The 27,641-nt window shown below is 35.6% G+C and overlaps 1 protein-coding gene across 1 annotated transcript; it reads right to left on the reverse strand.

Moving 5' to 3' along the window:
* Positions 1-14,562: 14,562 nt before the first annotated feature.
* On the reverse strand, positions 14,563-16,063 carry LOC110179765 (uncharacterized). The gene has a single exon (XM_020947382.2). The coding sequence runs from the start codon at positions 14,815-14,817 to the stop codon at positions 14,629-14,631; it is 189 nt and encodes a 62-aa protein (XP_020803041.1). The 5' UTR covers positions 14,818-16,063; the 3' UTR covers positions 14,563-14,628.
* Positions 16,064-27,641: the final 11,578 nt, after the last annotated feature.

Here is a 27,641-nt window from a genome sequence, read left to right on the forward strand (position 1 = left end):
CCCTCCGCATTTCAAAATAACCATTTTCATTGTTGATTTTCCCCCGCAATTGTTAGGCGACAAACAGCTAATTAGATTTCTTCTTCCACCAAGGCCTTGGGGCTCTTTTTCTCCTTTGGCTTAATTGTCACCTGGCCGGGAAAATTGATTAAGTGGAAGCTGTAAGTGAGTGAAGGGGAGGGAATGCCGCAGGACCTTTTCGGGTTTCGGTTTGATTAAATTTCCCAAATTTGTGGGAAATTAACAAATCATTTGAGTGACTCCTCGGGGGCTGTATAGGTCATAGCTTAAATGTTATTTCAGATTAAGGAATTGAATGCTGAGTATTGATTGGTATTGTTATAATTCGGTGGAAGGTATCTATTTGTAAACAATTTAAAATAAATTAATTAAATTTAAGTTCTTCATTTGTTGCTTCCAAAATTAATTCGAATATTGAGTACAAAAAATAGTTCTTCTACATAAATTTCTCCGCATCTCTCCTCTTCCCAACTAATGATATTTCCATTAAATCTAATTATTTTCGGTGCTAACAAAATTGTGAGAATTTGCACATAATATTTCGGACTAACTTTTGACCGCCAACAACAAGGAAAAGCATTCCCAAAAGCAGCCGGCACTTTAGAAATGTTGCAAAATGGGCTCGAAAAACTTTTGATTTACTGTAGGTAAATGTTATTGTTGCCTGCCACAGCTGCCACTGAAGTTGTGCCGATGGTGCTGGGTTCTGTTGCTTTGCTGTTGTTATTTAGGAAAAGTTTTCACAGCAAGTTGAGTTAATTTGTATCCACAACTCAATTGCAAAAGTTTAACCGAGCAAAAGATTTATAAAGTTTATATGCAATAACAAGTCAAAAGGTTCCTGCACTCTCTCTCACTCTCGTGGCAAGGAAAATCACTAGCAGTTGGAAAAGCCATGAAATAGCTGCAGAAACGTAAAATACATACCAGTTTCGAGGGAAAAACAATAAACAAAGATGACTGGCAGCCGGGTTGATTCCGAGGGCAATAAGTTTGCCAAAGAGCAAAAGAGAACAATATCGAAAGATATGGCACAGAAATATAAAGACTATGATGACTTAATAAGTACTCATTCTAAGTATAAGAATAATATATATAAATAAAACAATTTATAAGAGACTTATATTTAATTATTAGTTTGTTTAAAGTTCTAAAAGTCATATTTTTTGATACCTCTACAACTTAATACACATTCAAGTACCATAAGTGCTTATATACCCCGAAATAATGAGCATCGGGAGACCTAAGGAAGCCAATAAGAGCAGTAAGCAGAGAATGACCAGCTGCGGGCAGTTGCAATCAGCTTTTGATAAGCACCAAATGGCCAGTCAAATGATAACGATTCTGCTGCTTCTCATTCGGAATTCAGAGTCAGAGATATATAGAGAGGGAGAGAAATGATGCTCCATAACCAGGACTTTTCCACCCACTTCGAAGCGGAAAAGGAACAGCAGTTCGCGCAGCACTCTCGAAGCCATGGCAAAACGAGAAAACCGGCAAAATTAGTTTGGCCTGCGGCTAAAAAGTCAATTTTCATAACAATTTCCGACTCTCATAATGAAGCTTCAGTTTTGGTTTCGATTTTCCTAGCCACCGAATGCAAAAAAAAAATGGCTCTTGTTCTTCATCAAAGGAGTTGCGTTTCCTGTTTGAGTTTTATTTAAGGAGAGATTGGGGATCATCAGTCAGTCCTAAAAATGTAAAAAATATTCAAAAAAAAATATATAAACAAATATAAGAAATGATTAAATTAATAATAACAAAGAATTAGAGATAAAAATCTTGTTAAAAAAGGAGTTGCTATTCCTGTTTGAGTTTGAAATTAAGAATTCTAAGCCAGCTCTAAACCCGCAATATACAGTGGCTCACAGCTTATTTCGTGCAAGGGTTAACCTAAAATTCAAACTCGTATATTTAACGAACGGTAAGAGGTATCAACAAAATTTAAATGCAGTTTTGTTAAGTAGGATTTAGGCATTTATGAGGACACTTCATTATTTTTAAATACCATTAGATAACGCTTAAAACTAAAATACAAAAAAAATACTAACTTTTTTTATGTCACAGCTTATTTCGTGCAAACAACTTGATCTTAAATTATAATTATAATAATAAACTTAATATTTTGTGTGGCCTCCATATTGCTTAATTACATCCTTAAAACGAGTTTCCATTGAAAAAACAAATTTTTCCGTTGGTTTCTTTGGAATCTTGGGCCATTCTTCGAAGAGGCCTGTTTTGAGCTCATTTGGTTGGGTATCGACCTCTTGCCAGGATACCAGGATCTAAAATTGGCTACAAATTCTTAATGACGTTAAGGTCAGGAGACTAGGCAGGTGTATCCATTAAGTGAGGGCAGTTCCATTGCATCCAGGTCTGCAGAAAATCTGATTTTTGCTTTGGGTCATTATCCTGGTAAAATTGGTAGCTCCTCTATGTTCAATTTCTTGGCGTCCTGGTCAAAATTATCCTTCAACTGTTGAAGGTACTTATGTTTGTCCATAGTTCCATCGATTAACGCCAAAATTCCAACTCCGGATAACGCCATGCATCTCCAAGCCATGATTCTATCGCCACCATGCTTGACCGTAGGTATTAGATTTTTAGTGTGCAGCTCTGTATTTAGTTCATGTCAAGAATACTGCATTCCACCCTTCCTAATTTTGGCCCAAAATGTTGATCTTGGACTTGTCTATGAAAATAACATCATTCCAGATCGATAACGGATGAGTTACATGGTCGTTGGAAAATTTAAGCCTGCGCTTCTGATTCTTCGGCCTAATAAAAGGCCTTTTGCGGGCTACTCGGTCATTAAAGTTGTGTTTCCGCAAGTCGCGGCGGACGAAACCTTTTCCCATTTCATGTTCAATATCTACTTCATGTTTTGGTGCCCAATTTTAGCGATTAATTAATTTATTTAATTAATTTTTTAGTATAATTCGCCTTTTCTCCATACCTGAAAAAGTTTTATTCTGAGCATTTTGGCCTTTATCTGCTAATAGATTTTCTCGGTTGAAGCATTGGATGATATATTGGACAAGAATATAGCTCACGTTTACTATTTCAGCAAAATTAAGTTTAGTTTTTTCATTTTTAATGTGATTTAGGACCAGTTTGCTTTGCTCCATGGGTGTACGCGTGCTCATTTTGGTAAATCAAAGAAAACTTTTTTTTCAGTGTAACCAAACGTTAAAAAGTTATAAATATATAAGTTGATATCTTCTCTAATGGATTGCAACAAGAAAAAGTTATTTAAGATTAACGAATTACAAATTTAGTGTACTTAAAGTTCTTGCACGAAATAAGCTGTGACATTAAAAAATTCGTTATTTTTAGTTTGTTTTAGATTTTAGAGTTAACTAATAGTATTTAAAAATAAGAAAGTGTCTTAATAAATGCCTAACTCCTACTTAACAAAACTGCATTTAAATTTTGTTGATATCTCTTACCGTTTGTTAGCTATAAGAATTTGAATTTCAAGCTTACCTCTGCACGAAATAAGCTGTGAGCCACTGTATATTAACAAAAGTATATATGAACACATATACGAAATGATTCAATTATTAATAACAAAGAATTAGGGATAAAAATCTTTTTAATAATAAAACGGGAAACTTTTTCCAGCATTCCCTTGTTTTTCTTTTTTTCCTCATCAAGTGAAATTATCATGTATTTTCAATGAGACCCTGTAAAATATATAAATTCTGTTCCATTCCTCATTTGTTCGAGCATTATTCAAATGCAGAGGGCGTGGCACTGAGCTCCCCTTGATTTACCGTGCACCTGTGACTGCTGTCGCAAGGTTTTCCCCCCTAGTTTTTCACTATTTACACACTCTTTTTTTTTTTGTTTGTTTCGCTGCCATTATAAAATATGCATTTGCAGCATTATTAAAAATGAAAGGCACATTGTTAGTATCTCTGCTTATTGTTTATGTGTGTGCGTGTGTATGTAGGTGGCATTGAAAATGGCGGAGAAAAGTTTCGCGGGTGCAGTTTTGCCAGCGGCATACGGGGCGTATGGGTAATGCCTCTGCTCTGCTCTGCTCCTGCATATGCATAAAAGATTTGGGCATCCGCTTTCGAAATTGTTAGCACTGCTGCCAGTGTTGCATAATTCCGCATAAATTCCCGTTGACATTTTTTTAATCTATGTTGAAAGTTTTGCACACACAGAGTCAGCTAAATACAAGTCACATATACATATATATTAGAGCATTTGCATAAATCCCAATTGCATTGCACTTTTGCCTTCTTCGGTGTCTCAATGGCCAAATAAAATATCTTCGCTTTCGCTCCGCTCTCGGCTCTTAAGATGCTCAGCTGGCTGCACTTTGGTTCGCCCTTTAGAACCCCCCATCCTTTCCTTCCATCGCCTTTTGCTGGCTCTCAGGATTCATAAAATGTGTATGAAGCGTGCAAAATGTTTTAAATTTATTACAATAAGACGAGCTGGAGTCGCGTCTCGGGTCCTGGCGTACGCAAATGCGACATAAAACGCTAAAAGATAAAGCAAACTGAGCCAAGGAACAAGGCGGAATGTTAAACTTTGGTTTTTAGACAGAAATTTAAATACTCTATAGTATGAACAGGAAATATTATATGAAATACTATATATTATAGGAAATACTATTTTATATTATAGGAAATACTACATAAGGTATTTATATTAATACTAAATAATATATTAATACCAAAGGGTATTTCAGTCTCTTTACGATCTCTTCCTTTAAATGTTTTTTTAGTATTTAATGATTTCCCGAAATTAATTGTTTTCAAAATTTTAAAGGCGATTATGTGAAATGGAAATATAATAATTCAGATCATAATTTATAGCTCAACCTTTTATACAAATTACAGCTAATTTAATAGAATATAAACAAAACATTTCTTCCAATACATAATTATTTTAATTTTGTTGTTACTTGTGAAATATATTTGTTTTATCTCCAAATTTTCCTATAATTTCATTATAAAACTATGTAGAAAATATTATAAAATAAGTTAGGGTATTAAGAATCCTATACAAGATGTACTCTACAACACACTGAGGGGAGAGATCGCCATTCCGATTGGGTTTGGCCACTTTTTTATGCGCTCCTTAAAGTGCGTCCCATAAAAATGACGACGCATGAAGGAATGTGTGTGCTCAGGTGACCCCCAGTTATTCAGGCATCCACCTGAACGACCTTTCTACTTTTCTTTTCTCCGGAGCTGAATGCATTGCGAGTGACAACACACTCAAGGCGAGGTGGGTGGAAAAGCAAAAGAAGGGAAAGCTACATACATGAGGAGAAAGCTGATACATGTAGCTTGTTTCTGCGTTTATGGGCCAAAGGCAAAAGTGCGTGAATCTACCTTATAACAGTAAATACTTTAATTAAACAATTTTATTAAATTTTATTTAGAAACCATATTGATCAGAATAAGCTATTTTATTGTTTAGAAATTTGGGTTATTACCCAAAAGAGGGTTTTTGAACAAGAAGTATGTCAAAGTTATATAAATAATTCAATTAAAGGGTTGGGATTTTGTTTTCTTGAAACTTAATGTATTATATTTAAATTTTATTATTATACGTATTAAAAATATGGAAAAATAAGGAAAACCTCACCTTTCACTTGTTCTTATTGTCGTTACATCACTGTCCCCCCTGTATTTCCGCTTTTCTATCGCAAGAGCCTCGTTTTCAGTGGCCCTGTTTTCTCTGCGGCTGTTCATCAGTGGGCCGCTTTTCTTTCCAGTCAGACTTTCCATCGGCCCACCTCCATTTTTCCCCCCTCCACTTTCCCGTCAAACGCATTTATTACATTGCTTTTGAGCCAATTTTTTTCCGGCCTTTTAACTGAAAAATTGGCACAGCGCATCGCTTGGCATGCAAAGCAGCCGTTTTCAGTTTTTTCTTTACTTCCCAGTCTCAGCCCACCGCATGTTTTTCCGCACGCCCTGTGTTTGTTGGTATTGTTTTTCTTTTTTCTTTTCATTTTTTTTATTTTTTTTTTGCTGCTGGCATTGTCAGTTGGCCACGCGCTCATTCCGACATGGCTCAGTAGCCCAGGGGGGAAATCGTGGGTTAAGGTTCAAGGGTCGCGTCTCCAGCAGTGATGTGGTCTGCTTAGCAGCACAGGAATACTCATTGGAATGCCGCAAATCAGCTCAAAATTTCCAGAACATACCCTATACCATATGGGGTTGTATCTCAATCTGTTTGGGAAAGCTAAATTCAAAGAAAATCTGTACCTTATAGCTACTTTGTCTAATGCTTCTTGGAGACTTTTCAAATTAAATTAAAATATTTTTAAAATGCATAAATGACTTTTCTGGGATCTACCTTTTCTAGGAGCTATTTTTCTATTGTTTCGTTGTAATTTATTAGTAATTCCAATCCATTATTCTTTAATTTTAATAAAAAACCTTGCGGGCTTAGCATTTTTTCCAGGCATTATCTTGACGGGAAATATATCCAGGTCTAATTATCATAATTGCTAGCTTCAAGGAATTTTATACTCTAGTCAAATTCCTAAGTGAAAGAGAAGTTGTCTTTAGTCGGTATACTCCTGAGCACAACTTCTATTAATTTCGATATCGTTTTTTCGATCTGTCATTCATATGCAAGTGATATATGAGAGAATCATAGCTGTTATCACTGTAAAACACCAGCGATTCCATTGGTAAAGTGATAAGAAACTAATATGATTGAGTAATTCTACAACTACATACCAATATGACTAAGAACTTCTCCCCTTTAAAAAGCTGACTATAATATATTCTTAGAACTATAAACAGGGCATTCCCATCGTCGATCATTGAAGCTCACCCACTGACCACTCACTTTCATTCTTGAATGCCCATTGAAGTGTGTGGAAAATCAATTAATGGCTTGTCCTGCCTCTCGAAGTTTGGATTTTCTGCCGGGAGGAAAAAAGATTCACGCATGGCTTCCGAGTGTGTCAAGTGCAAAAAGCAAACACACAAACTGGGCAAGTCCGGAGACCAGTGACCCAAAAGGGGCAAATCAATTTGCAGATCCCTCGATGCCCTGATTTCGTCCTGATTTTCATTCACTTTGATAATGAGATCAAAACATCCCATACACGAATAGTTGATTCGCTTCCAGGTTAAGTCAATATTTGCCTCATTTCAGCTGACCACAACACACAATTTTTCATGCCGCATTGCCCGGTTGGGTCTTGAATTTTCCGTTTTCTTTATATATTTCGGGTTTGCCTCCCCAGCCCCTCCCACCACCCAAAGCATTGTTCCGTTGTTTGCTTTGGTTCACTGAGTAGCCGCAGAAATTTCATTAAGTTCCTCTGGCTGCCAGTGCAGATATGACAAAGGGAATGGGTTAACTAAAGGCTAAAAACAACCCCCCAAAAAGAAAGGATGCAAAACTGCAATGAGAATGGGAGTCTGACGAGATAGTGAGGGAAGAAAATAGAGAGAAGAATGCTTTAAAAAGAAATTATATAAAATATTTATATCAAGAAAGGAAGCCAACTTTAGGAAGAAAAAGTTTGGCTTAGGAAGTCCAACTTGTAATTGATCATTTCTAAGCCAAAAATTCATTAATTTCTATTCTGAAAGCTGTTCTGTGCTAGTTTTTATAATGCTAACAAATCTGTGTACTGAGTTTTTAAATTTAATAAACTAATTTTTTTGTCAAATTTTAATTATTTTAATGATGTAATACCGATTTCGAAGAGCAGTCCCAAAATTACGTATACGCACTGGTGTAAATATTATTTGATCATAACTTAGCCAAAAATTCATTAATTTCAATTCGGAAAACTGTTCTGTGTTAGTTTTTGTTAGGTTAATAAATCAGTTTACTAATTTATGAGACTTAAAATTTTGTCAATTTTTGAAAATTTTCACATTTAGCCTCATAAAAATTTGGAAAAAAACATTTGTAAAAAATATTGTTTCTCTTGCTTGGCTAGATAAGTTCGTCGTTTGATGCTGATCAAGAATATATACGATTTATAGGGTCGGAAACAATTCCTTCACTAAGTTTCAAGCTTCTAAGTGAACTTATACTCTGAATGGTGGAACACACGGTTATCCCTGTTTCATCATTGCATAATTCCTTTCAGTATAGAGATATATTCTTGGTGACTAGGCTTGTCATGGTTTAATCGAAGCGATCTTCCTCTTCTCCTGTTTATCCAGATGTATTGCATTGGCCAAGTGATCATTTTGGGATCGAAGTTTAATCACTATCACTACGCACTATCACTATAGATGTTAACAGTGGGAAGGCCATGAACAGACTGAGGCCGGAGCGGCAGCAGTGCCTCTATTTATAGTCCCAGAGGAAAGAGAACAGAGAAATTGAGAGCAAGAGAGTAAGAGATATCTCCAGAGATAGGCAGAGAGACATAGAGAGTAACAGAATGATAACAGAAAGAGAGCTGGAGGCAGAGAATTTTTCCATAACATTTAATGATCTTTTCTCTGTGAGCTATATGATACATACATGTATATAGTATTTATTTTCAATTTTTCTAAAACATCTCTCTACCTATAATTAACTCTCAACACTTTTAGACTCCCAAAATTTAATAAAACTCTTTTGATAGACAACACCATCTTTTGGAATCCCAAAGAAGTAACCTATTCCCTTGGCATATCTTTTTATGTCCCAAAAATTCGGGCGGCACTCATTAAACATGCCGAACTCGACACGGAATTGCTGCTGCTGCTGGAATCCAAATCCGGCTCTCAAATGCGGCCAACTGTTGCTGGGACTCAGCTGGGGACCTGCAGTTCGAGCAGGTCACAGTTTGGGCCAATTATACGGTTTGTTAACACACAAAACAGGCAAAATGTAATTACATTTTCAGCTGGTAACGGGGAAAGAAAGGCGATGCCGCCTTTTGAAATCCGATTTAATATTGTTAACTGTGTGCCAAACTTTGTCATTTCGTTTTGCAAATTCCACTGAAGTTTCGCTGCAGTGTTAAGGAAAAGAGAGGGAAAGCAGATCCCGCGAGATGGGGACCGAGCTTTGACTATATGCAACAAGATATGAGTATGCAAATGTCGGAGACGTTTGCCAAATGCAAATTGCAACAGCAGTCCCAGCAACTAATGCGATTCCATGTACACCGAATACTATAGCACTCCCCCGTTCGCAACACGAATTTGCCGCTCATAATGCCGCTTTAATGCCCTCCAACTAATGAGCCTACATTAAGGAAATTCGAGAACGCTGCAATTTCGGAGGCGCCACCTGCTGCTGTGGCCAATATACTGTGGAAAATTTATTATTATTTAGAGTACTGCAAGCTTAAGAGAATATAAATGTATTGTTTTAATTGTAATACAACTTAAATTCAGGATTTTATATCAATATTTCCCTTGTTATGACAACAAAAGGAGTACCTTACTTAAATTAGATTTTAATAATTATTTTTACTTATTTAAAAAGCAAGTGAGAAAGCTTCTTAAAGATATTAATTTAATGATATAATAAATAAATAAGCAAAACGCAAGTTTTAAATATAATATTGTATATTCCTCATAAAACTACAAACTTTATTCATTAAATCTTAATAATATATCTCATTTTATGACTTCTTTTGATAGTACTAAACTTTATGGAGGTACTGAATTAATGATATTATTACTTTCATAATTTCACAAGATTGGAAAGCCTTTTAAACATATTCTTTGTTATTTCATTTATCCCTTTGAATATATAATATTAAAAACATATTGTTTAAATAGTGTTACCAAAAGAAATTACCATTTTTTACTACCTTATATATATTTTATTCATTTAGAGTGATTTTCAGCAACGACTGGAATGTCTGGCATAATTTTTTTGTTCTTTTAATTATTCCAATTCTGACAAAAGGGTAAAACTTTACTAAATAATTTTATGTATAAAATAGTATTTAATATTACTTTTACTTAAATCGTTGAAAAGCTTCAAAATGAATATAAATTTCTTAATAAATTTATATAATATATCTGATCAAATTATAAATTAAATCCCATTACATTTCCAGTGTACATCTGTCAAAAGGTGGCTTTAGCGAGGTAGAGATATATAGTATTGCAGTTTGTCACGTAATTTATTAAAATGCTATACACACATATACACCAAAAAGGGGGCGTGGCCACAGGAGGAGTAGGGGGTGGACGGAGGAAGCTTAGAGGGACAATTGGCGTAATCATCGTTATGCCATCGTCATAATCAGCGATGCCATTGTATGCCTCAGTAGCAGCTCATTGATTTGCAATTATGGAACGTGCTACATTTGCCAAGGTAGTGCGAATATAACCCCGAACCCTTTCGACTCAAAGGGGTTGCCTTCATGTCCTTTACATATAAGAATTCAACTTAAAGCCGTTTGTTCGTATTTATTGAGCATTAAATCCCATGAAATTGAGGCATTTGTGTCACTAATTGAATTAAATATGAACTGTTTGGCGAAGATTTTGATTTGAAACATAAGTTTCTTGTAACGATTGATGTAATCTTGGCTTTGATTGATGTAACTTATTAGCTTCTCTTTTCTTCAAAAATTCTTTATGTAATCTTGTTGTACAAAAATACTTCAACTTTAATTCTGTAAAATTCATTTTGCTTCTTGTGGCTTTTTGTCGCCATATTACAATGCTTAATTTTATTGCTCGCTTTTATTGTTGTAATTTTGTGAAATCTTCGCCAGTTCTTTGAGCTTTTTTTTGTGTCTTTCTTGAGTTGCTCTTGTTTTCTTATGTTAAAAAACTTTTGCAATTGTGTGCGACTTGCTATCTCTTTCGCCATTGTTGCGTCTGTCTGACTGTGTGTGTGTGTGTGCGAGTGTAAAAATTAGCCTCATTTTGTTTGGCTTTTGTGCTGCCTGCCATTTCGTGTGGGTGGTATGGGTGTGGGAGTGGGAGTGGGAGCCCTGCAGTAAATCAAAAGTTGAAAATTATAATAAAGTCACTTTTGCTGTTGCTATATCATGTACCACCCACCCCCAGCATCCCAGCTTTTCTCCCCATTCCCCATCTCCATCTGTCTCTGCTCAAGTTTTATCAAGTTCGGTTGCAGCAGCCACAAAAAACTTATTTCCTCTTTGCTGGTGCGGCTAATAAAAAGCCAAAACAATTTAGATTAACTGTAAATTGTGTTATTTTGTTTAGCCAGTGAGTGGATTTGTTGTCCTTGTCGTTCGTTCGTTCGTACTCGTTGTTAATGCCCTTTGAGCTGGTAATTTATAAATGCCCTGCAAAGTAGGCAACACTTTTGTAAGGCAAGCAGAAAGGAAGTCCAGGAGTAGGTTCCATAAAACAGAACTAAAACAGGAAAGAGGGTAGGAGGTGAGCAGCTGGCTTTGCAATAAATAATGCTTGAATAATTACAAGGAACATGTAAAAGCTGATTTTGAAAGGAATGTCGACAAATATGATTCTAGGAAAGGCAGAGAGAGGGTAGGTTTAAAAATATAGCAGAGGCCTTGAAGGTTTTTTAATATTATTTTTAAGTTTGAAATAGCCTTAAATTATTTTAAAACTAGTTTAATGATAAAGTGAAATTTGATTATTTTAATTGCTGCAATAACTCATTTAGAAATGAGTAATTTACTGATTTTAAAATTTTAAAAAGAATTTTAGAATTAAAAAAGCATATTAACTGCTTTTTCAATTTTGTTACATTTATATTTATTATAAAATGCTTTGATAGACTTCTTAACCATTTTAAATCAACTTAGCAAATTAACTTTTGAAACCACCCCCGTTAGTTTTTGCATTTAGAAAGAGAGGTCTCGACTTCCGTCAATTTCTTGTGCCGCCTTCACCCGAGTCTCCACTACCTCTGGGTCCTTTTCTCATCGTCCTGCGACATTTGACTTACGGAGGCGGGGGGCCGGGTATCCTTTGTCTCCGAAATCGGGTGAAATGGCCACTCAATGCGCTCTGTTAATTTTGCTCCACAAATGAAACTGGAACTCTGCACAAGGGCTTAGGCCGAGCTATCACTAAATGCGCTTGAATTATTTATAAAAGGCATATTCATGAGAACTACCAGCAAAAGGTAAGTGGGCGATGCTGAAACTGTGATGGCTTTGGGAAAACGGAAATGTTAACTAGTTCCAGCAGCGAAGCAAAGAAGCAGCTTGACAATGGCATTAGAATGTCGAAAAGTTTTAGCCAACCGGCAACCGCTTACTCACTCAATTAGCACGGTCAGCTTCGCCAGCTTTTTATGCAAATCTCAGCGGGGGTGAGGATTGGGATGGGAAGGATAACCAAATGAGGGCGTGGCAATGAGAACCATTAGATGGTACATCAACTGTACATTAACTTGTCTGTTTTTGTTTCATTAGCAAGGACAGCAAAGGACTACACTCAACAAAAGGAAATCTAGAACTTAGAAATCATATCAAGCATACAAGATTGAATTAAAAATGTTTTTAATATTATAAAATACTAAGCAACTCATAAATAACTTCTATAAAAAGTAGGTAAACCCATGCATAGTTCAGTTTTAAAGGACCTAATATGATTTCTCAAATAAATCCTTTTGTAAAGTGTAAAATTTAGAGGATACGGTCCAGTATCCTGCGGCTTCTCAAGTCTCTAGTCCCAGCGACTTGACGGTGGCAGCATCAACTGAAGTTGCAACAGCAGGAGTCGACCCACAAGCCTTTAACAAAAGCTGACAGAGACCAAACGATGGTAGGGAAATGAAAACCGGAGACGGCAGAAAATACAGTGGAAAATGGAGGAAAACCAAGAATGTTATTTGGCTTTTGCATATGGAAGGAATGATGATGGCACTTTCAGTGAATTGCCTGAATATCGAGTGCGTATGAAAGATGAAACGCACAGGGCAGAAAAAAGCAATAAAATAACAAGAAATATGGCCAATCGATGAATGTTTCTAGGTGCACCGAAAGATGCAAGGTAAATGAAAAAGAAAATGTGAAACAAGAAGCAAGAACTTTAAGGAATCTTCAAGCAATATTCAAAGTTTAAAGTGAATACTTTAAACAGCTTCTGAGCAGATAACCATTTTGCATTTAAATAATTAATTTATTTTCATTATGTTACCTGCCAATTTGCCATATCACTGGCAAAAGTCACTTTAAATGCTGTAATTTGTTGATCAATCAAACATTGATATTCCGACACAAAAAAATAAACGCATGTTTCTGGTGGACATCACTCAAACTGTGTGAGGCTTCCACGCCCTCTTTGGCTTTGTGCTTGTGACATATGCAAATATTTATCCAACGCTCCTTTGCCATTGCCTTCCTCCAGGACCACGCAATGTCACTCATTTTCCCTCTGGTACAGTTGTGCATGAAATTATGCAAATTTGACGCGTGCAATGTGGTGGTCAAATTAATAGGAATAGGAATTATTGTTTCAAATGTTAATTTAGCTAATTACTTACAACTATAGAGATGAAGTAGTGATATAACTAAGAACTGCTTATTAAACTAAATTATATATCATAAAAAACTTTCTATATAATCGGAAATGATCATAATTATAATAGGTTTTAGTATATTTAATAATAATATAAAGATACTGCAATCCACAGCACAATTCTTAACTTGTTTATTTATTAAAGAACTCTTAAAATACCTTGATCACTTTATAAGAACTTATTTATAGAATTATAAATAAAATTTTCAAGATAAAATAATGATATTTTCTAGTCCTAGAATCGTATACCCTGCTGTATGGGTGTATTAAACAAATACACTTGCGTTGTGGTAAATGCAGGGCCCATGAAAGTTAAGTAAATATATAAACAGGCATTGGCTTACGCTTGCCTGCCTGTCAGCCTCTTTATTATTGTTGTTTGCACTTGTTGTTGCCAGCTGCTATTGATATATGTACATATACATACAGATGCATTACACACACATATATACATACATATGTGCAGTACACACACACGCACGTAAATCAAAAGGCATGTAAGTTGAGTAAACAACATTGAAAATCAGTTATATTTTACTGCATTATAAACTACCCAATAACAAGGCATCCTTGCACACTCTCCCTTAACCGAAAGGGTTAAAAAAAAGAGTGAATAATGAATCGTTGGCGCTTTTTTTTGCACTGACCTTATGCGTAATTCTTTCGATAAATTGCGCGTGAATGATGCATAAATCAAATAAAGTTAAAAATTATTATATACGAGGGGAGAGAGGAAGAGAGGTGAGTCACATCAAATATATCGACCGAGTTGGAAGTGGCATAGCATACTTTTTGGGGCAAGTCAAGTCCTAGGATATATACAAAGGGGAGACCCTATATATATGTTCAGATTTATCCAGGAATTAAGAAGAAATTTCAGAAAAGTTAAGCGGATGCATAAAAAAATAAATAAAAATTGATGGAGTAAACAGTTCTTAGAAAGCAAGGTATTCGTACTTTAAATTTAACTGAGGAAGATATAAAAAAAATCATAAACTGTTACTTTTAGTACTTTTAACTATAAATTCTTACATTATATTTCCCCAAAACCATATTATTAATAAAATAAATAAAAAAAATATGAAATAATAAAAAAAAGCTGAAAATGTACCGGCTCAAATATCATTTTATTGATCTCCCTATCCGTACAAGTTTTATTTCCAATCTATGGCGTTCATCCCATTTGATTTATTCGATCTCTGTTCATATGGAAATAGGCCAGAAAACAGCAAAAGGCAGCCAATGCGATAAGGCCACTCCAGAAGGAAAAGGATCCGAAATTGAAGCCATCGCGATAGACATCACAAATGCCGCCGCCAACAATTATGTTCAGTTTTTCCTTAACTCCAGGTGCTCTCGCCATATCATAATTTCCAAGGGACCTGAATTTGAGCCACTAATTTTGAAACATTCCAAATAACCAAAAATAAATAAAACAAAAATTGCTGTGAGTGATGTTTGGGCCAGGGGCTCCTGGGATGTTAACAAACCGACAAAAAAAGTTGCCTAACAATGATGAATCATCGGATGCGAGTACCGCGCGCATCCTGCGTCCTGCGACATAATTGAATTTAGTGCTAATGATGGCATTGACGATGGCACATAATATTCAAACATTAATTCAGGCAGACATTAATTGATTGATTATTTGATTGCATTATTGTCAATATCACAATTGCAATTTGGTCGCTCCGCTCCAGCGGCTTCCATACACACAAACATATCTGTATCCGCGTTGTCAGTCGAGCCTGACACATTCGCGATATTGAATGTTTGTCATCGAGGGCAACAGCATTGATAATAATAATTTAGCGCAATTTACATGCTGACAGCCATAATTAATCGATGCGTTGAGGCCTCCAAAATAGGACTCGAATTTACAGCCTTGAAATGAAAGCTTAATCAATTCGATGGCAATAGAGTGTGCTAGCAATAGATTCTATAGAAAATGAATATATTATATAGTATAGGAAATAATCTAAAGGATGTCTTAAGAGCTTCCACTAACGCCCTATTTTTCCGCTTCCTTGCCTTTACCAGCATATTAATTCACTTTGGTTCTGTTGTAGCAGGTGAATATTTAACTTAAGAATAAGATAAAAACTTACATTTTACTCCAGTAAAGAAAAAGGAAAGTGCTTAATTTACATTTAACTTTTCGTTGTCCTCTCCCCCCTCCCCCCCATTTTCTCCCACGGCAATTATCTGGGCCCGGGGAGAAAAAGAGAGAGATTCTAAGCGAAATTTGTGCGCCCTGCAATTATACAAAAATTCATCTCGGTCCCCGGGTTCTTTTGTACTGCATTATTCATGGGGCATGGGGCTAAGCAAATTAAAAGCCAGCCCCAGCTGGGCAAATAATTGTTTGAAGTTCGCTTTTGGCCTCCTGGCCTGTAATCTGCCACAGTTCTGGCCACTAATTTCGCCTTGAGACACAAAAAACCGCCTACCAGAGAGCGTACTCCACGAGCACTAAGCTCAATTGAAATTGCTTCTGGAATACTGAAAAGAGGCTCCTCTACGATGCTGTAGAGTAATTGAAATATCGGCAGCGAGTTTAACTCGTAAATTATGCAGAAACACGAGAGAAATTAAAAAAAAAAATAAAAAAAAAACTCTAGCGGAACCCCCAAAAACTGTTGGCTCTGTAAACTAAAGATAGAGATGAAGGGGGCAACAACTTCTCCCAGAGATTCTCTTTAATTTATAATTTATCAGTTTTGTGCTTTTGAAGCTGTTCGTTCTTGGCCAACGAGGCAACTTTGATTGCGGTAATTAGCAAATTGTGCAACTCCCACTAGAGACACGCCCCCTTTACCAACTTACCTTAGGGGCGGGCCAACTAATTGAGAGCAGGAATTACTTTTTGGGAGTATAAAAAAATTACTAAATATTGGGTTTTCAAGAAAGTGATAATATAATATATTATATTATTATATTATAAATATTATATTATTATATTATATTATTTATTATTATATTATATTATATATTAAAAATTGCTTCTAAGAACATATTTTCAGCTCAAGTTGTAGAAAATAAAAGTAGTTCTCGAACTACAACTTGTACATTTTTTTTTCTCTGTGTTTGAGGCCAACTAAAATCCCGTGAAAAGGGTAAACCAATTTGCCAAGGGTCCCCAGGAATATCTGTCTGAATATATACACATATATATATATCGCACAATGAAATTGCCTATGTGGCAATATATATAGTTTCCTGCCACAGGTCGGTCGACTTTTTTCTTCCTGGCTTTTATTATCGTTACTTTGAGGCTGCCACAATTCAACCCCTGATGCTTTTTTTTTGTCAGGTGAAAAACCTAAGCTAAGCAAACATACAAAAAAGTGTTAGTATGCTCAACGCGACACTCGCCAACGAGGGGTTCCCCTTCATCCTTACTCCCCCATTTTCTGGCCGTCACAAAATGTCCTTTTAGCAGAGGACACGACACCCACATACATGCGTATGTAAAAATTTCCGACGTGATGTAAATTTCTATTGAATGCTGAATGGGCAGAAAAAATATTTTTAATGGTCTTTTGGCCAGCCAAAGCGAATGGGTATACAAAAGGACCAGAAAATCCAGGAGGAACCCCAAGCGCATCAGAATTGTCTGTCGAATAGGATGGTTTCGATGGGACAGATGTTATCCTGTGGCCAGGAGTACCAAAAACTACTCAACATAGGCCAGCTTCTTTGCTTATTTTCGTGGAATAATAATCAGGATACGAAGTGAAAGCTTGCATTTTGGAGATGAAGGTGTGAAAAAGGAATATAAACAAACAAATAAATTTTGACTTTTTCGGTTAGATTGTGTAATTGCATTAGGGAAAGTTTTTGGAAAGATAATTTAAAGAAAGGGTTAGGATTCCTTAGACAGTCAAGTTTCTTCCTTTTTTTTATTAATTAAACATTAAAATACCAGCAATATAAATAAAGCAAACGATCAACTTTAATCTTAGTTTAAACTTTTATATTTAGATTAAAATTTCTCAACAGTATCTTATACCTTCCCCTGAAATGTTTGCTTTAGCCTTTCACTCAAATATGTGCCATTCCGGTTTTCCATTGAAAATGTGATAGAAAAACCACATGACGCAAATCTATCAATGCCAATATGCAGACCCAATCAATTTATCCGATTTGCCAGGCGCCACTTTTCCCCATTTTCCTCAATTCCATCACTCAAAAAATACTTTAAACCATTTACGTTTTGTCATAATTGCAAATTCCGTTATCAGATCATCGGAAATAAACACAGAGAGAGGAGAAAGTGGAGAAATGGACACAGAACATGACCTTTATCAAATCAAACTTAATTCCCATGAAATCCACATCAACTGTGTGCAACACCGTTGACCTTGTACCCCATGCAAAATAGCGTCAGCTGAAAAACCAGTGAAAATTCCGCAAAATAACAGCATAAATAAATCGACAGGCTGAGAGAGAGGTAAGAGGAGAGAAAAAGGGAAAACAGCGTGACATGTCATTATTGGACTTTGACAGGCAAATTCTAAAAATTCAAATATTCCAAATCGATGGGAAATGGGGAAAGAGAGTGGGAAAGCCGAACAAGTAAGAGGGGATCAATGTCTGTGTATTTATGGAACTTTCCGAAAAGTATTTGAATATGTATGGCGTATTGTATTTTTGCATAATTTGGCATGTAAAACATTTACAACAATGCACAGCGAACTGATGGAAAAACGTGCTGTTTGGTCGGTGAAGGGAAAATTATGGAAATATTGCATCATGTGCCGCATGCCAGAGAAAATTGTGCGGCTTTTCTATTTTGATTGCAGTTGATTGTTGTTCCTAGATATGTATAGAGATACCCTGGCTATGGGTGGAACGGGTGTATTGGACTTGGCGTGAAATTGGATTGGAAATTGGTTTTGATCAAAGTGAAAGTGAGATATTAAAAGTGTCCTTGAAAGAAATGGTAAAATAATAGAGAGGGAAATACATGTAGTATTTAATATAATTGATAAATTATAAATATTATATTATCATAATTATCTCACAACTATTTCTTAGCTTTTAAAAAACATTGAACAAAAATATATCTACTCTTTATGCCCCATATTCCATTTATTTTCTATTGTTTCACCTCACTTTAAAAGCCATTGTCCTCGAATATCGGTGATGTAAGAGGCTTTTGCACGTACTTCTTGTTCTCTGGCTGCATTATAATTATGTTTATATGCATGCAAAAATATGAAATATCAAATACGAATCGCATCTGCAATCTCACACAAATGTGCCTCAATTTTTTACCTGTCCCATGGGCGAGCTTGTTGTTTATGTTTCGGTGTCAGGGAGCAAAGTGCAGTTCAGTTCTTTATGCAAATATGCCAAGTTTAGAATGCGATTTCGAGGCTTTTGTCTTCTTGGCTTTTGGTAAGGTATTGGAAGTAAGTTTATACACAAAATACACTTAAATCATAATATACATCATAATACAAATTTGGACTTTGTATACCATTAAGAAAACCTATGATATGTGTATCCTAGTTATAAGAAATCGATATTTTTAGGAGTTTATTTTTAGGGTAAATCAATATTTTTTTAAATTTCATAACTAAGGTAAAAATGCTTTGATTTCATTTCGGATAACTTTTCTGTGCTAGTTTTTATATGGCAAATAAATCTGTATACTGAGTTTTTGAATTTCAAACAATCAATTTTTTTGTCAAATTTTAACAATTTTAAATGTTAAAAAAATATTGAAAAAATTTCAAAAATGTATTTTTTTCTCGGGACAAGGCTGATCAATAATATATATGGTTTTAAGGGTCAAAAATGAATCCTTCTCTAAAAAAATAATCAAATTCAAGCCTAAATTGCTGAATTTATTTCCCTTCAAGAAATTATAATTTATCATATGTTACTATACTTGACATTTAATTTCCAATCTCTTTCCGACTTATCCCTTATGGTAAGCACTGTATAAGCCTTCGTTACCTCAGTTCGTTGTCGTCTTTGCACACACATTTATCTTGGGCGAACGTTTTGTTGTCATATTTATTTATCAACAGGCAAAATGGAATGCGGCAAACTTCTTTGGCGACGCCTCCAAATGGCGTAACAAAATAATTCTCTTCTTTCGAAATTTATGTCAGCTTAGATATGTACATACTGCGGATATAGCCAAATGCGAGTAATCTTTATGTAATCTCTGAAGAAGTTTCCTCAGCTCGTATTATTCTTTTGCCAAGCGAAAATTCAAGGTGAGCACTTCAGCTTAAAGCTGTCGCCTGGCTTTTGTTTATTTCAATAAAAAAGCAATTTATAAAAAAAACCCGCTGAATTTCCCTTTCCCCATTACTTTTCTACCTGCTGATGCTGATACCTTCAAAGTTATGCAAATATCTATGGAATACCGTCTGTCATATGGGTCATAAAAGACACTTTTTATTGCTCATTTGACGATATGGCTGCAGCCCACCGCGGCGCCTCTTTTGATGCCAAATCTAAATAATTTGGCAATTTCGTGCTGATTTTATTACAAGCCACAAAAGGGCAGACATTAAAAGGTAGCAAAAAATATAACAGCAAAGCTTAAAAAATAAAAGGAAAAGGTATTCCAGAGAGATGTCTGGGGCTTGATGATAAGACTTGATTAAAAATGTACCCCAACATACATGGCGTGTACGCAATATCTTTCTCAAGTGCAGGAAATACAAGCTGAATCTTAAAAATATGAGTAATTTAATAAGTAATTTAACCATTGTAAAAGTCACAGGGTTGCTATTAAAAATATTTACTGTTGCTAAGATATAGTCATTAATTATAAGTTTATGTTTAATATATTGGTTTCTTTTAACGTTCATAGCACTTCTAAGTTTACTACCTATAAAACATTAAAAACGTTTCCTTTAATGTTGATTTTTGAATTTAAATTTAATATACAATCAAGAGTAAAGCTCACATTAGTATTAGAGAAGCTTAAATCAATAAAAAAAAAGCTATTAAAATCGTATTTATTTCTAGCTAAACGATTAATTTGAATATATCAAGAATTATTACCAAAATCACGCCCAAGTAGAAATGTTTTATCTCTCTCTTTCATTGATTAAAGTACTAAAATGTTGAGTATTTCCCAGCTAGATAAAATAATTTTCCTACATTTTGACTGTTTAATCACTTGAATATTTTGTTCAAAACTTATTCCCAGCCTTCTGATTAAACTTTGCCACTGCACTTCACTCTGCAGCGCAGAACTGGTAGCTGGAATAAAAACTGAGTGCGGTTGACTTAATTGCAGACATAAATTTATGCCGGTGGGCTTTTCGGAACCCTAAGGGAAAATACGTCAAATTTTACTCACAGAATGAGAGAGACTGAAAATGTAATTTTAGCTGAAACTTTCAAAAAGGCAATTTCTTAATATTTTATATCTTTTTTAGTTGTAGTTTTCCTGCAATTAAACTTGCCAAGGTCCAACAAATTGTATGCACAAAAGAAGCTCTCTTTTCTGGCCTTCTCTTTTTAATTATAAAATAACTTTTGGCCATGTGTTTTTCTCTTTTTTTTCGCCAACAGCCTGGACAGGAATAACAAGTGGCATTGTTGCTGCACTCGGTATCCGTATCTGGTTGCAATTGATGGCAATGCCGTGTAATTAGCCACAAATTGTTTAGGCCTAGTTGAACAGGACACATGGACGGGGGGCTATGGACATGCAGGGGGGGGGGGGGGGATAAGGGGGATAATGGAGTAGCAAGTGTGTGAGAGAGAGAGAGGCTGACAAGAGTCCAGCGGAAACCGAAATTTGTGTGCGCAAAACCAAAAGATGACACAATTTTGGGTTACAGTAAAGTGCCTAGTTGTACACTGAGAATATAGATTAATGAGTACCATTTATAGTTGTATTAGTACTTTTTAAGTACTTTTTATTAAAAATTCTTAGAAGAAATATTTGAGATTATATTATAATTTCATTCAAAGCTAAAAACGAAGTGAAGGAGTCATTTCCGACCCTATAAATCATATATATTCTTGATCAGTATAAAAATGCGAATCTATTTAGCGATGTCAGGAAAAAAAATTTTTTTTTCGAAATTTAAAATTCAATTTCAATTAAAAAAAAAAAGATAAGAAGTTAAAACATATTTGACAACACAAAATAATTTTTTTTAATTTTAAATTTAGTTTGCAGATTTATTAATCTAATAAAAACTAACATATTAAAGCTTTCCGAATTAAGATCAATGCATTTTTGACTTAATTGTAAGTTTTTTAGGATTTGATTTTTCCACAAAATTATGTAAAATAAGATAAGAAACTAACTTCGGCACGCTAAAGTTTTTAAACCCTTGTAGTTTGCAATTAGATTAAATTAATTTTGGTTACAAAAAAATAAGGAGAGAAGATATAGAATATATTTATACATATGATGTAATTAATTTATGTTGGTCAACTTCAAAACAATTATTTTAAGGTCATATATGTACATATGTAATTTCAATTTTAATATATAATAAAAATAATAATAATAACAATAATAATAATAATAATAATAATATAATATATATAGTTAAATAAGGCTTAAAGGAGATATTTGCAGAAGTAGAGTTTCATTAAGTTTTGCTAGCCCGTAGTATTGACAATAAATAAAAAGGTAAACAAACGCTGTCTTCCACCTCTCCAAATCTCTAAATTGAGAGCCCCAAGAGTGGATCGTATTTAATTAGTGGCGCTCGCGCTCTTAGGTTCCACTTTCATTGCGGGAGCAAAACAATAACAGAGAAGAAAAAAATTCTAGCGCGCGAGCTCAGCGAAGTTCGAGGATAAGGAAAACAAGAAAATGTTGTTGTTGCACTCACCCCCACATAGATTGCGCATTGCTATAGATCCCAACGGCGAATTAGTAAACGAATCGCGGACAAATAAAGAACGAAAAAGACCTTTAACATTATCGACGGTGTTGCACACACTTAAGACACACATTTCCTACACATTTGTTGCACTTGCACATCAAAAAAACAACAAAAAGAAACTATCCATCAAATCACACACTGATCTTGGTTCTAAATGAATTAAAAAGCGAAAACACGGCTCCAGCTCAGCTGCCCCCACTTCACTTATACTTTACACTGTGGGGATCGCTGTTCTCCCGCACTTTTGGCACCTGCCACTGGTTTTTAAGCTGTAATTTTCTATTTATTTCACATTTTACCGGCGCGGAGGTCTTTTCGTTCTTTTTTGTCTTTTATTTTGGAGCTAGAGATGTAATACTATACGATGGCTATGTTCGATGGCGGAGTATCGATCTAGTACTTTGACTATCGATATTGTCCCCAATTTTACATCGCCAGGTGGAGCAACTAAGTTCCAACAGCGACCGAGAGAGGGAGAGTTCGTTCAGCGGTATGTAGGGCGGCGATGTTTTTGCGATGTTTCACGATGTTTAGGCTTGTTTGGGAGAGAGGAAATGCTTGCGATGTTGTGAATATCAGCTGGTTACTTCCGGTTTAGACCTGGACTGAAGAAATTAAGCATTTTGTATCTAATCGATAGTAACTAAACATTTTGTCAAAGAATTGAATATTAAATATTAATATTACTTGCAAATTACTTCAAGGGTAAATAAATATCGGCTTCTTCTAGTTATTTCCTTTCTTTTTTGATATTTGTACGCATATATTAAATTAAATCAAATCGCTTTTCAATTAATATATTTTGTGTATTTTTTTCTCTCAGTGCAAGTGTGTATATGAAACCTTTAGCCGTATCCACTACCAACTCTCCTCTACTCCGTCCCTTTTGCCGCCGCAATTAAGTAGGCTACCCATGTCCACGCAAATTAAAATAAAATTTCTCTTCCATTTTTATTTGGTTGGCTCTTTCGGGCTTAGTCAGACCAACAAAATAATTTGTGTGTGGCCGGGTTTGAGTGTGCGTGTGTGGCTATATATCTATGTGTGTGTGTGTGTCTGGTATGTGTGTGTGGGACTTGCAACTTGTCGCCGCAAAATGAATTGAACTTTTATGGCTAATGACGTTGCACGTTGCATGCGGCATGCTGCATGGCGCACGTGTCGTATACGCAATTACATAACATTTTCCGGGGACTTGTACAGCTCGTAATGCACAGCGATGTTCTATCGATAGGAAATGGAGAGTATAACCAATTTTTCGAGTGGCTAAATTTCGAGAGGATTATAGGAAATGTGTACAGGAAAATATGTGTTAAAGGTTACTAAGTACTTACAGCAATAAATATTATTATGAGTTGTAATTATAGCAATAATTTTACAACCTTTATAGACTCTTTCTCAAAATATTTGTAAACGTTTTTACTTTAGAAAGATATGAAAATGTAAAATCTTCCCATAAATATCCTTTTCTTTAATTTTAGCTTTTTCCTTGCATATTCATTACTTAAAGCTCTTACCAGATTACTATCCATAATTTCCACATGTCTCTGACATTATACTAAATATGAAAAATTTTTTTGACTTTCAATGAAAATATTTGTTGGTCTTGAGCTCTTGTAAAGAAGCAAAAGAGAAAATTGCTAATAAATTGCATTGAAATGTTGCGCATACGCAACGTGGCACAACCGAAAGACAAACAACTTTTGCTGTGCAGCCATTTCTGTCTCTTTTCTTGTTGTGCTTTCTATCCTTCTCTCTGGATGCGTAACAGGTGCAGAAGATAGAAGAGATAGAAGCTGAATTTTGTTGCTGTCTCGACTGCTGCTGCTGCTGCTGCTGCTTTTGCTGTTGATGTTGCCACAACTCAATTTATTTCAACATGTACTTTTGCAACAATGAATTTCACTTTAGTTGCTAATGGATTTCGCATAGAAGGCAGTCAGGCTGCAGTAGCAATAGCAGCAAAGGCAAGAGACACTGAGAGAAAAGTCATCAAAAATGAGGCAGCTAAAATGTAGAAATTACTGGGATATTAACTATAGTTGTTTTGGTTAATGTTTCATGACTAAAAATTCAACGAAAAGAGTTTCCTGTGTAAATTAAATATATAAATAATACTTTAACATTTTTCTATCTTTAAATTATATCTATATTTAGTTAGTATTTATATTAAACTCTAAAATATCCTTGGTTTATTTCTGCGTGTCCTTTAGTGGGCGTTCTCAGTGGCTGCCTTAGAAGTAGCTCCTGTACCAGTTTGTCTGCCCGTTAAGGGGTTGAGGGTTGCCTTTTTTTCGGGTCAGCTGCTAAGGAACTGCGTCGAGTCCTTGTCCTTTCGCTCCTGTCTTCGGTGTCCTCGGTGTCCTTGTGTCTGTGGTAATGCATTTTGTTTGCTTGGCTGCAGCAACGCACCCACAATGACAAATGAAAGTTGACGCGCTGCCTTATTGAGACAAACGAGGATGGACTTTTGGGGTCTAAGGGACTGGATGAAATTGCTGCCTTTTTGTGGTCAGGGCTATAATCATGCAAATGACCGAAAGGTTGCTGCTGCATAAGCACCCAAGGACTTCCCAGCACTTCTCCATGCCATGTAATTAGAAATGCACCGAAAGGAATAAAAATACGCTCGAGGCGGCTGCTCCCTTACTTATTGCCAATTTCTGTTGCTATTCAACTAGTCTTTTTTGTCTGATTTTCAGTTCTTCTCGGAACACTTAATTAATTTTCTTTTAAATTACATTTGCCTGGACACTTGTATCAACATTGTCGTCCTGCCATTGTCCTGGCAGATGCTCATTTTGAAGCTGCTAGAGCCGGCTTTCAATTCATTGTTGACTCGATAGAGTAAACGCAGCTCACGCTTCTGTTTCTGGTCCTAGTCCTGCTTTCTACTGTGCTGAAACTGCAACATTTCCATTGCCATTGCCATTGCCATTTCCATTTCCATTTCCATTTCCATGGGCTGCAGGACATTGTTCCCCTGCAACTGAGCACACTTTGAGTTGTCTTAGACCATGTTTCCAGCTTTCGCCCATGGCCCATAATGTCAGCTATTTGCCTCGAAATACAGTTAACAATTGCGTATTACATGCCTGCAAAATTGTGTCCAACAATTCGTTTCACTTGGTTTGGGTCTCAGGTCGAAAATGGAAAATGGGGGATGTAAATTCAACTGGAAATTTAAATGTTTTCTTTGAATTGCTCGAATAACCCGGGGGAAGATTTTCAATGAAAGCAACAAGGTTCTATAGAATTAAATGAGTATTGTTGGAGGAAATGGTTCTTAATCACTTAGATATTCTTTGTTTTTAATTTAAACTTTTAAAGCAAGTCTTGGAACTTCTTGAATAAATTAAAGTAGTAGTAATCTTTAATTATATTACAAAATTATATGTATAAACTTCTTAGCTTCTTCATTCCCTTGCTAAATTTCCCAATTTAAGTACACCAATTAATCAATGCAAACTTGCAATTAATTGAATTAACTTTAATTTCTGTAATTCTCTCCTGGTAGATGCATTTAATTCCTCACATTTCATTTGATCACCTTGGCAGGACGTCTCTAGGACGGAGTGCATCTCTCGACGGGGAATCCATTCAGACCGCAGTTTCCGCTTGTTGCTCTTTGGGGTGATTTTCCTCCCAATCTTTCCCCTTCATTTTCCTTCCTCCGACAGGTTGTCCTTGCTGCTCCTTCTGCTCCTTGCTGCTCCTGCTGGCTGTGTTGGTGGCGACTTCTTAGTTACACATGACATGTGTCAGTTGCAATCAAATACGGTTTCAAAGCATAAACGCTTTTGGCGCAATGCGTGAGAATTTCAAACGGGGTTTTCGGTTGCCCCAGCAGCAGTCTTCGCTGAATTTGTAGGCTCAACCTCCTCCTCCTCACAGGACAAACATTTTCCTCCCTCCGACTCAGTTTGTCATCAGTATTTACTTTTGTGGCATTGCGTACTAATTGAATTTATGTACGCAATTCCCCAACAAAAGTTTCTTTGGGCGCTGAAAGAGGGGAGACCTGACGATGGCTGAGGTCGGAAAATGCGACACATGTGCGCGATTGAAATCAGTTTTGGCAGTCATTTTCCTTCTCTGTTTCCCTGAATTTTCATCTGCCCTTTTCGAACCATCTCTTTTGGGGGTTTCCCCCTCACCACAAAAGGAAATTTTAAAACAATTTGCTCGCTTAATGCCGAGACACGTAAAGTTTTTTAATTGTCTACAAATTGGCAACATTTGTCGAGGAACAAAAAAAAAGGATACTAAGCCTACTAAATACCCTTTAATATTGATTTTAAATAATAGAAAAAATTGATTTTAAATAATTTTAAATAGTTGAAAATCAATATTTATTAAAAACATTTATTGATATTTTTATACTGTTTTGAAGAGCTTAAAACGATCCTAGATAAAGTTTTTAGATATTTGATAAACCCAAAACTCTTTATAAATTAATAATTCAACAACTCAGCCTATTTATAATATCTTCTTTAAGAATAAACCCCTTATATTTTAAACAACATTTAATATTCAGTTTAAATTCCCTCACAAAACCAATACACCCTTCAATATATACTAAAAAGGGACATCGAAACCAGAGACATTGAAAAGTCGTCGCCAAAGTTGGCGTCACATGTTGCACTTCTCAGCCTGCCATAATTGCTTCTAATTGAAATGCGAAACCCGCAACGAAATTGAACTGAAATGCCATCCATGAAATTCAAGGGAAATTTCCCCCAATTTAGATGGAATTATTTGTGGGCACAAACATTACGTGTGTGTGTGTGCTTAATGTAAATTTATGTTCGAGCTACGTAACCAAGAAAAAACTAATTTGCACTTGGGAAATGTGTGTATATGTGTGTGTGTGAGGGAAAACCGCAGGACCAAAAGGAGGGACTGGGTTTTGTCTCCTGCTAAAATGGTATTTTTATGCAACACCAAGCTGACCACAAGATGCAACTCGCACACACACACACTCACACACACATCAGCTAACAGATTGTGGTTGCAACACTTGACTCTGGAAGGATTTTATTGCTTTAGTTTGGTGCCGCATAAAGCTCATTATGGGCACTGGGAAATTGCATCCCAACGCTTAATTAATGCTCGGCTTACAACATGCGTCATCAGGCATCAAAAACATTATTTTCCAACTGACATTGTTATGGCTGCTACACTAAGGGAAAATTTTGGGCTTAAAATAAAGTTTAAAATAAATTCTCTTTTCACTTTACTATTAGAATTTTATTATAAATATACCTTTTTAAATAAGCAAACATGTAGAACCTCTTTTGTA

Source organism: Drosophila serrata, unplaced genomic scaffold (genome assembly GCF_035046125.1).
Source record: "Drosophila serrata isolate PLE 108 unplaced genomic scaffold, ASM3504612v1 contig_275, whole genome shotgun sequence".
NCBI classification, from domain to species: Eukaryota; Metazoa; Arthropoda; class Insecta; order Diptera; family Drosophilidae; genus Drosophila; species Drosophila serrata.

Excerpts from the sequence above, each read along its gene's own strand:
- LOC110179765 (XM_020947382.2), bottom strand. The coding sequence starts at position 14,817 with ATGGCGAGAGCACCTGGAGTTAAGGAAAAACTGAACATAATTGTTGGC.